The sequence below is a fragment of the Dipodomys ordii genome, unplaced genomic scaffold (genome assembly GCF_000151885.1).
Source record: "Dipodomys ordii isolate 6190 unplaced genomic scaffold, Dord_2.0 Scaffold71, whole genome shotgun sequence".
In the NCBI taxonomy this organism is placed as follows: Eukaryota; Metazoa; Chordata; class Mammalia; order Rodentia; family Heteromyidae; genus Dipodomys; species Dipodomys ordii.
Genome location: NW_012267287.1, coordinates 3,324,634 through 3,335,566, shown reverse-complemented (window position 1 = coordinate 3,335,566; position 10,933 = coordinate 3,324,634). Strand labels below are relative to the sequence as shown.

General features: G+C 42.9%; 1 protein-coding gene across 4 annotated transcripts in view; it reads left to right on the top strand.

Annotated features, from left to right (window-relative positions):
• The first annotated feature begins 207 nt into the window (after positions 1-207).
• Kiaa0232 (KIAA0232 ortholog) overlaps positions 208-10,933 on the top strand; it is a 46,088-nt gene continuing 35,362 nt past the window's right edge. For all 4 annotated transcript variants that reach the window (XM_013023953.1, XM_013023951.1, XM_013023950.1 and 1 more), the window contains exon 1: positions 208-673. In XM_013023953.1, coding sequence (XP_012879407.1) covers positions 443-673 — 231 coding nt within the window. In that variant the 5' untranslated portion in view covers positions 208-442. The remainder of the gene's footprint in view (positions 674-10,933) is intronic.

Here is a 10,933-nt window from a genome sequence, read left to right as displayed (position 1 = left end):
ATTTTTAACAAATTTTTGGTTGAACTCTGGGCCTGGGTGCTGTCCCTGAGCTCTTCAGCTCAAGGCTAGTGTTCTACCACTTGAGCCACAGTGCCACTTCTGGCTTTATTCTGTTTAAATTGAATTTATAACTATGTAATATATATTTTTCTCTCTTCTCTCATTTTTGTAGGTTCTGCCGGAGATTTACATTTGGCCTCAATGTGAAACAAAAGTAGAAAATTTCAGCTACATGTCTGTTGCTGGCAGAATACTTATTAATTAGTCATGCCTGAAAAGGGAAAGTCTCATTTAGAGAGCTGACTACAGCACAACTGCACATGTTTGTCCTAGATGTCAAGCACCTCTCCTTTCTGCTGGAGTGAAAATCCCCTCCAGAGATCAACTGAGTACCAACTGCAGAAAATGCTTTGCGTTTTAAGGATGTCAGCAACCTAAATTCATGCACCCTGTGTGTGCACTTGTGGTGGACGGTTTGCCATCTGAAAGCTCCTCAGGTTCTTATCCAGGCCCAGTGTCTGTTTCTGACATGTCTCTGCTTCATGCTTTGGGCCCAGTGCAGACCTGGCTGGGACAAGAGCTGGAGAAATGTGGCATTGATGCCATGATTTATACTCGATACGTCCTCAGTCTTCTGCTGCATGACAGTTATGACTACGACCTGCAGGAACAGGTATTTACATGTCTCATGTATTTCATGAAAAAAACCTGTGCTTGTGTCTGTATGTGCATTTTGATATTCCAGATTGTGCTTATCAGGGTGAGTCTGCAAACTTTTAACCTTTGAATTACAGGACACTAAGATTGCATTGGAAGGTAAATTAGCTATGTCACTGAGCGCATTAGGCCTTTTCTCAGCAGACTTTAGATCTTAGTGCTACTTTCTTTTATTATGGACTGCTAAATAACCTATTAACATCCACAGTGGTTTATGACCAGTCACTTTTGAGTAGTAATGCCCTAGAGAATAGGTTTCTACTATGCAAGATACTCTTTCAATTCAAGTACATACTTAAATTAACCATGGATCTTTTTGGTTTTTGCTTTATTTTCTTGTGGTACTAGGGATTGAAGCCAGGGTCTTGCATAGCCTAGGCAATTACGCTTTGACTACTCCAAAGGTGAATACTATATTTTATCGGCAAGAATATTAAACTTATTGTTAATTACAGTGTATATGACACAGCAGCTTTACTGGAAATCATGGTGTATTACATTGTAAGTCTCCTTTTACATGGTGTTTGATAGGTGCTGAGTTTAAATTGACAAGTCAAATCTTAGTTTTTGAGAAAACCCTCAACCTTAGTTTTGTTCTCTTTAAGAAGAGCTACTGGAGCCAGGCCCCAGTGGCTCACACCTGTCATCCTAGTTACTCAGGAGGCTGAGATCTGAGGATTGAGATTAAAAGTCATTCTGTTCTTGTTCTGGTTACTGTAATGAGGTCTGGAGGGTTAGGGATACAAGAATATGAGCCCTAGGGACTAGGACTTGAGAATGATAGTCCCCCCCCCAAAAAAAAAAAAGAAATCTGGAATGATCAGTGTGCTGAACATCACGAAAGAGTCCTCTTGGGCTGGGAATGTGGCTTAGTGGTAGAGTGCTTGCCTAACATGCATGAAGCCTGGGGTTTGATTCCTTAGTACCACATAAACAGAAAAAATTGGAAGTAGTGCTGTGGCTGAAAGTAGTAGAGCGCTAGTCTTGAGCAAAAGCAGCCCAGGGACAGTGCCCTGGCCCCTAGTTCAAGCCTCAGGGCTGGTTAAAAAGAAGGAGGAGGAAGAGGAGGAGGAAATCCCCTGGTGCTGGTGGCTCACGCCTGTAATCTTAGCTACTCAGGAGGCTGAGATCTGAGGATCAGGGTTCAAAGCCAGCCCAGGCAGCAAAGGCCATGACACTCTTTATCTCCAATAAACTACTAGAAAACGAAGTGGCGCTGTGGCTCAAGCGGTAGAGCGCTTGCCTTGAGCTGAAGAGCTGAGGCACAGCACCCAGGCCCAGAGTTCAAGCCCCACGACCGACAAAAAAAAAAGAAAAGAAAAAGAAAAATATAGGACTTGGTAATACCATTTTCACAGAGGTCATGTCCATGTAAACACACCCATATACAGAAGCGAAGTGTTCCTGGCAGTCTAGAAGCCCCTCTTGTGCTGCACTCCACCTTAGAATTCCTCTTGTCTGAGGGATCTCTGGGGGATCAGCCTGTTTCCTAGCCTTTCTCCTGGTTCCCTTGGGTCTCTAGCTTTTTCTCTTCTGTCCTGAGAATCTGCTCCAGCCCTGCTGCTTCCTTTTCCTCTTGACAGGACCACCTTTTGACATGGGCCTAGATGCCAGTGTTTTTTTGCAGGGGGGAGGTAATATGCAAGTCAGTGTGCATGCTAGGCCTCCTGGGTTTATAAGAATATAACCTTACTGTAAGTTGAGGAACGTCTGCTTTATTTCAGTATACCTTTAGGTCAACAGAAACTAGTGCTTTCTATTAGATGAGCATTGATACGTTTATTTGAATTGTACTTTTTTCTTCATTCCTTTATTTGGCTAGTATACCTAATTAACTTAATCTTTTTTGCCTTCCTCCAGTACTGGCGATTGAGTATAGGGCCTCAATTGTTGGACAAATGCTCTACTACTTGAGCTTTGCCCCTAACCCAGTTCAATATTTTATAGTCAGCATTTCAGAGCTGGGAAGAAGCTAGGAATGCCCTTCTAGAACCTTTTCTAGTCCTCAAAACTTCCCCAGATTGGCTTTTGCTAGGATTCACATTAACTAGCGAAGATAGAAGCACTCTGGAATAGATGTGCTGTAGCATGCACATCATGGAGGCGAAGGAGGGACAAGGGGTGAAAAATAGTATGCATTGTATTGTCCCTAACTGAAGATGTGTGTGTGTGTGTGTGTGTGTGTGTGTGTGTGTGTGTGTAATAGTATCTGGGGTTTGTCCCAAGTACTATCAGATACAAGTACTATCAGATATATAGCTTCCAGTTCTTGCTTTGAGCCCTCCTTCTCCTTTATTGTCACTATCATGTAGTTAATTATAGGCTGTAAAATCTGAAGATCTGGGTTCTTATTCTACCTTTTTTTTTGGCAGTAGTGGGGTTTGAACTCTGGGATTTGTACTTGCTAGGCAGGTACTTTACCACTTGGACCATACCTCTAGTCTTTTTCTGTTGGGGTGTGTGTGTGTCTGTGTATCTGTCTGTTTGTGTATCTGTATCTGTATATGTGTGTAAGCATGCACGTATGCTGGCCCTGGGGCTTGAACTCAGGGCTTGGGAGCTGTCTCTTGAGTTTTTATACTCAGTGGTAATGCCTTCATGATCTTCCTATTTTTTCTTCTATAGCTAGGAAAACAGGCACATGCCACTTTGCCCAACCTTTTTTTTTTGTTGAGGTGAGGTCTTTTGGACTTTTTGCTTGGGCTAGCCTTAAATTGTGATCCTCCCAATCTGCCCTCCCTGTTAGCTAGATCATAAAGGTGAGCCCATCAGCACCTAGCATGTTTCACCTTCTAGCTTGGGTTAATCAGAACCTCTGCCTTTCTCTTCATTTCTAAGCTTCACGTCTTCTGCAAGTCTGATGACATTATTGAGGATTAAAGGAGATTTATTCTTTGACTTGTATTTGTTAATCTGTCATAGATGCGAGGAATCATTGTAGGCACTAATAATATAGGAAGGGCAGTGCCTGGCACAGAGTGAACGCTAAGTAAACAGCGTCCATAGAAACCTTGCCATGTAGCCGGGCGCCCGTGGCTCACGCCTGTACTCCTAGCTACTCAGGAGGCTGAGATCTGAGGATCACGATTCAAAGCCAACTCAGGAGAGGCTGCGAGACTCTTATCTCCAATAAACCACTCAGAAAACCTGAAGTGGCTGAAGAGCTTGGGCTGAAGAGCTGAGGGACAGTACCCAGGCCCAGAGTTCAAGCCCCATGACTGACAAAAAAAAAATGAAAGAAAAAGAAACCTTGCCATATATCCTTTATAGAGTTTCCTCTATTAACTATCCTTTAAAAGTAATTGGATGCAGTTATAAGCTGCTAATAGAATATCCCCCAAAATTTTCCAGAACAATCTCAATCTGAAATATTTAGCCTTGCCACATATTTTGTTCAGCAAGTGTGTTCACTAGGACATTTCTGTATATAATTACTACTTTTGATAACAGTGTATCTCTTGAAAAGATGTTTTATTACACTGGACTAACATTCTGGTAGCACTTTCTATTTGTGACAGGATGGTCTGGTTTAAAATAATAAATTTTAGGAGGCTAAATTAAAATCTCTGATAATATGTGTAGATAAAATGAATCTAGATTTGTTCACCAAAATGTATAATAGGGGCCAGCTGAGACAAGAAAGTTAGTGAGACTGTCTCAGAAGAATACCAGCTGGATTTGATGGTTCACACCCGTGAGCCTGGGTGCACCTATGTGAAGGTAGGATTGTAGTCTCAGGCTCTCCTCAGGCAAAGTCAGAAGAACCTGTCTGCTAAAGCTGCTGGGCACAGTGACTCCAGCCTGTACTCAAACTATTTGGAAGGCAGAGATCTGGAGATAAGCTTGGAGACTTAGCCTAAACATAGAAGTTTGTGAAACCCTACCTCAACCAGTGGTTGTGTGAGGTGACACATGTCTTATAGTAAAGTGAAGCACATTGGCTGGGTGCAATTCAAGGTACCTGTCATCCCTAGTGAACAGGAAGAGTAAGAAGATCATAGCCCAGATCAGCCCAGGCATAAAGTGAGAGACCCTACCTTGAAATACCAAATGGGAAAAGTGGCTAGAGATGTGGCTCAAGTGGCAGAGCTCCTTCCCAACAAATGTGCCTTCTTGGCTCAAGGCCCTAGGTCACTCCCTGGTACCACCAAAAAATGAACAAAGCAAAAGGCTCAAGTAGTAAAGCATTTGGCTAATAATTTTTTTTTTTTTGTCTTTTCTTTTTTGGTACTGGGGATCCAGCCCAGGATGTTGCACTTGCTAGGCAAGCGCTTTGCCACTGAACTGCATCCCAGCCCCAATTGATTTTTTTTTAACCTCTTCCTAATTTTTTTTTTTTTTAAATCGGTCGTGGGGCCTGAACTCTGGGCCTGGGCGCTGTCCCTCAGCTCTTCGGGCTAGTGCTTTACCACTTGAGCCACAGCATCACTCCTGGCTTTTACTGCTTATGTGGTGCTGAGGAATTGAGCCCAGGGCCTCATGCATACAAGGCAAGCACTCTACCACTGAGCCACTTTCCCAGCCCCTCTTCCTGATTTCTTCCTGATTTTATGTGAGGTCACTCACTGGTAACCACCTGGGAGGTGCACTGGCCTGGAGCCCCAAGGTAGCTTCACTAGCATGTTTGATACCTTGGTAGGAAAACTAGAGAGCTAGGTTCAGTGGGGTCATGAAGCAGATCTCTTCATTTGGACTAGAGCTGGACTGCCGCTATTGATGGCTTCCCTCTGAGCAGGCAAGCCAAGAGAGGCTCTGTTAGACAGTCTCACACCTGTGATCCTAGCTCCTCAGGAGGCTGAGATCTGAGAATTATGGTGCAAAGGCGGCTCAGGCAGAAAATTCTGTGAGGCTCTTATCTCCAATAAACTACCAGAAAACCAGAAGTCGCTCTGTGGCTCAAGTGCCAGCCTTGAGCTGAAGAGTTCAGGGACTTTGCCCAGGCCTAGAGTTCAAGCCCCAAGACCTTCCCCCAGCTCTCTCTCTCTCTCTCTGACACACACACACACACATACACACACAGAGCTTCAAAAGTCACATGGCATCATAGCCTCTGTGGTCTGTTCATTGCAGAGTTCTGGGATGGGAGGGCAGATCTCTCATTCTCCTTTTTTTTTTTTTTTGGGTCCGGTCGTGGGGCCTGAACTCGGCCTAGGTGCTGTCCCTCAGCTCTTCAGCTCAAGGCTAGCACTCTACCACTTGAGCCACAGCGCCACTTCCAGCTTTTTTCTTTTTGCTTATGTGGTGCTGAGGAATTGAACCCAGGGCCTCATGCATGCAAGGCAAGCGCTCTACCACTGAGCTGCCTTACCAGCCCTGTGATCTCTCATTCTCTTGAAGATAGAATCCCCATTCTGCCAAGTCACATGCTTTTGAAGTTTACACCACTAAGGGCAAACAGGAGGCTGGTTTTCCAGAAAGAATACAACAATAAAAGCAGATCTTACTCAGATTTTTAAATTATGATGTTGCTTTTATAAAAGTATTGTAGAACGTAATTGCCTTCCAGATTTGAGGACCATTATCTCTGATCTAAAACATTGTACTCAGTCTATTAAGTATAAGGGTAACAAAAATAACTTTTGACAGGTATAATGGTCTAGGTCTGAGTTTAACCTAACAAATACTATTTTTCATGAAGCTGTACATTTATACTGGTTATACTGTTTTATTGGGCTATCGTCTACACTTGAAAAAAGGTCTAAATATATGCTACTTATTAATAATAGTTACCTCTGCTTATTGGCATTTGGGAAGAACTCACTTATTTTCTCATTATTTTCTTTTTTGGCATAAACTAGCTCCTTGTAGGGCCAGGGTAGTGACAGCAGATAGAGTTTTGGCGCCATATTCTTATATACTCTCTAAAAGAAGTGTTTTCTACATGCCCAGCAGCACTGTGCAGGGTACCTTTCTGGTTGGCCTCATGCCTCTCTCTGAGTGGATCCTTGTGGCCAAAGAGATGAGACAACTAGTTTGTGTTTAGCCACACGGAGCTTCAAGATGAGATGGCACTGGTCCCATTCTGACATGTCAGTTTATGTTCTTAGGAGGCTGCTCCCAGGAAGTTGTGGGAGGCAGGGCTGTGCTCAGCAGCTCACTGCATACGTCAGTGACACCAGCTGTGTATTAGAATGCTGTGTTCTTGCCTTCCTCCAGTTCCCAGTCTCCCTTTTTGATAGAAGACAGCATGAGGGAGTCACTCAAAACTCTAGCCTTACGTTACCTCACAGTGAAGTCTAGAAAAGTAATTGGTAATACATACTACTTGGTAATAAATGCCACCATAATAGAAAAGTACTTGGCAATAAATAATACATTGGGAAGTTCTTCATAATTGTGATTCATCTTTAAGGTTAGAGTTTTAATTTTCTTTGTCCTTGTTTTCATTAGTACTGAGGTCTGAACTTAGGGCCCTTCATTAGTGAGGAGCTTCATCAGTAGGCAGGAGCTCCTAAGCCAAGTCTCCAGTCCAGGGAGAGCTCAGAAAAAGCATTTCATTTGACTCAGTGTTTTTGAGTAAGTATTTGGTATGTGTCTGCTATTTTATCGTGATCATCAATTGACATTCAGTACAGATGGAAGAAATAAAAAGACAGCAGATGTGCATTAGCTTTCTGTCGCTGAAATATAACAAATATATATAAATATATATATTTGTAAATACATATATTTACAACATAACAAAGGAGAAAGATGTTATTTTGGCACAGTTTCATAGGTTCAGTCAGTTTATGGTAAGTTGTCTCCGTTGCCTGTAGGCTTTGGTGGGGGAGGAAAACTTCATGGCAGAAGAGTATAGCAAGGGAAAGCTACATACTTCATGGTAAGAAGGGGAGAGATAGAAATGAGGTCAGAGTCAAGTGCTCTCCTGTGGCTCATGCTGTAATCCCAGCTACTTTGGAAGTTGAGACCTGAAGGGTCTTAATCCAGGGCCAGCCCAGGCAGAAAAGTCCTGGAGTATTGCTTAAGTAGTAGAGTGCCAGCTGCAAACAAGTCGAGGGAGAACCTTGAGTTCAGGTCCAGGTACTATCTCCCACTCAAAAGAAAAAACTATTAAATGAAGCAAAGAGTTTTAAGTAACTATTTGTCTGAAGGTGATATGCAAATTGCAGTTAAGATTTATCTTTAGGGAATCTAAAACCACAGCGAGATACCACTTCATACCTGCAGGGATACCTAAAATAAAAAACACACTTACATAGGTTGGCAAGGGTATGGAAAGTTGGGGCTCCTCCACACCCCAGTAAATTGCCGGTGTGATTAGAAAAGCAGCTGCCCTGGAGATAGGCAGTTCTTCAAGATTGATTGACCCAGCAATTCTATGTAGAATTGAAAGTATATGTGCATTACAATAGCTATGTCTCAGGCCAGATGCCATGCGCTCACAGCTTGTAATCCTAGTAACTCCTGGAGACTCAGGTTCAAAGCCAGCCCAGGTAGGAGAGACTCTTTATCTCTGATTAACCACCAAAAAGCTGGAATTGAGGCCATGGCTCAAGTGGAAGAGTGTTAGCCTTTAGCATATTAAAAGCTCAAGGACAGCACCCAGGACCTGCATTCAAGCTCTTGAATACTCATAGCGGTATTATTGATAGCCAAAATGTACATCCAACTCAAGTGTCTGTCAGGGGATGAATGGAGCAACAAAATGTAGTGATCCGTACAACTGAATAGTATTTGGTAACCAAAGGGAAAGAAGTGCTGACACACGCATGCTACAACATGAACACCATTGTAAGTGAAAGAAACCAGACCCAAAGGACGTGTGTTCTTTTAAAGCCCATTTATTTAGAATGTCCAGAGCAGGCAACCCCCCATACACAGAAGGCAGGTTAGTGGTTAGCAGTAGTTTGGAAAAGGGTGGAAACTAACTGCTCTCATGTACTCACATGTGGTATATTTTATTTGTATTTTACTACAAAAATATTTTTTAAAAGTTAACCTTAATAGGTGAATATTTGTAGTTGATTTGGTTTTATTTTGCTTTCTTGGGTCTTGTTAGGTTGGTCTGAAGCTCTTGGGCTTTAGTGATTAATCCCTGCCCACAACCTCCTGAGTCGCTGGGACAGTAGGTATGTGTGCCACTGTCTCTGGCCTCTAGTTGGTTGTAATGGGTAGGGAACACTTAACTTTAAATTCCAGTTAATCATGTTATTTCCTCCCCAGAACAGCTGTTCATCAGAAGGGCTATAGTACACACATTTTTACTGAATTACATTTTGTCAATAAAAATTTAGAAATTTTTCTCATTTTTTCCTTGTGTGTGTGTGTATATAAAAGAATCTGTATTTTATTTTTGAACTTTCTCTTGGCTTAATATAGTTACTGTCTAGTCCTTAACAGAAAAGCTTGGCTGTTGCCTGCATTAGCCCATTTTCTGCCTGGTATTCATTTCCTGCTCATGCCAGCTTAGTCTGTGAGCCTGTGAGCATCCTGACCCTTCCTCTGGTAGGAAGCCTTTGTTTCCCTCTCAGGCCAAGAAAAGAACATCCTCGTCTGCACTTTACTTCGTGTTTCTAAGATGTGTGTGACAGCATCAGTCATGCTATGAACGGTTGCTTTGCCTTTCTTTCTTTTCCACTAGACTTCATCACTAGCAGGCAGGGAGTATATCATATTTGCTACAACCTTGCTACCACAAGAAAGACACTTCAATGGTTTCTTGGGAAAGGATGAAACTGGTTCCATGAATAAAAAAGATTGCCAAGCAGAAATGTAAAGCTGTTGATAGATGTTTCATAGATAGGTGAAGACCTCTTCTAGCTTCTATGTGAAATCGTAAATGTGACTTCCTTAAGGGAGTGTGGCCCAGATATAATTTAGAAAATAAAAATGTAATAATAACCTGGGGGCTGGGAAGGTGGCTCAGTGGCAGAGCGCTTTGCCTTGCATGCATGAGGCCCTGGGTTCGATTCCCCAGCACCACATAAGCAAAAAAAAGGGAAAAAAAATGGAAGTGGCTCTGTGTCTCAAGTGGTAGAGCGCTAGCTGTGAGCTGAAGAGCTGAGGGACAGCACCCAGGCCCCACGACTGGACCCCCCCCAAAAAAAAATGTAATATCCTGTCCCTACTCACTAAGACACTAACTCCCTGGGAACCTTTTAATAGCATTCTCAGATCTTTTCATGTACACTATGTTTAACCAAAAGTGAGATAATACTACTGTAAAACTGATTCTCTTAAAATATCAATTACTTTTCAGGTCAATAAGTAGTACTTATTAAGAATGACTTCCTTAGCCATGTCTCTCTGTTTGACATTGAAATTGTCTGCATCCCGGACAGCATTACTGTTGACATCAGGTCTCAGAAGTAAAATTAATGGATCAAAAGTACACCTATATATTTGAGATGTTGGATAGGTATTGTCAAGCTGTGTTTCAGAAGACCTATAGATCCCCCCTGAATTGGGAAAATTTCTGCTGTCTTTATAAGAGAAGTTGACTGGGACTGTTCACTATATGTTAACCTCTGCTGAGCTATAATATACTTTAGTAGCAAATGTTTGTAAGGAATAATACTTAAACAAGGAGAAACAGCCAGTCTCCAGCCAAGACAAAAATACGTTTTGTTTTCAGTAACTTGCATTTGTTCTTTTATATACTGTGAATAGCAGGACCCCCTCCCCTTCCCCTCTCAGGCCTGTGGCTTGAACTCTGGGCCTAGGTGCTGTCCCTGTGCTCCTTTTGCTCAAGGCTGGCAGTCTACCACTTAAGCCACAGTGCTGCTTCCAGCTTTTTCAATTAATTGGAGATAAGATTCTTAACAAGCACCAATGACTAGTGCATGTAATCCTAGCTAACTCAAGAGGCTGATGGGGCTGGGAAGGTGGTTCAGTGGTAGAGCGCTTGCCTTGCATGCCTAAGGCCCTGGGTTTGATTCCTCAGCACCACATAAGCAAAAAGAAAAAAAGCCAGAAGTGGCGCCGTGGCTCAAGTGGTAGAGCGCTAGTCTTGAGCTGAAGAGCTGAGGGACAGTGCCCAGGCCCAGAGTTCAGGCCCCACGACCGAACCCCCCCCCAAAAAAAAAAAAAGAGGCTGAGATCTGAGGATAGTGATTCAGAGCCAACCTGTACAGAAGTCTCTGTGAGACTTTTATCTCCAATTAACCACTCAAAAACCGAAAGTGGAGCTGTGGCTCAAAGGGTAGAGTGCTAGCCTTGAGCAAAAGAGCTCAGGGACAGTGCCAGGCCCTGAGTTCAAGCCCTACAACTGACC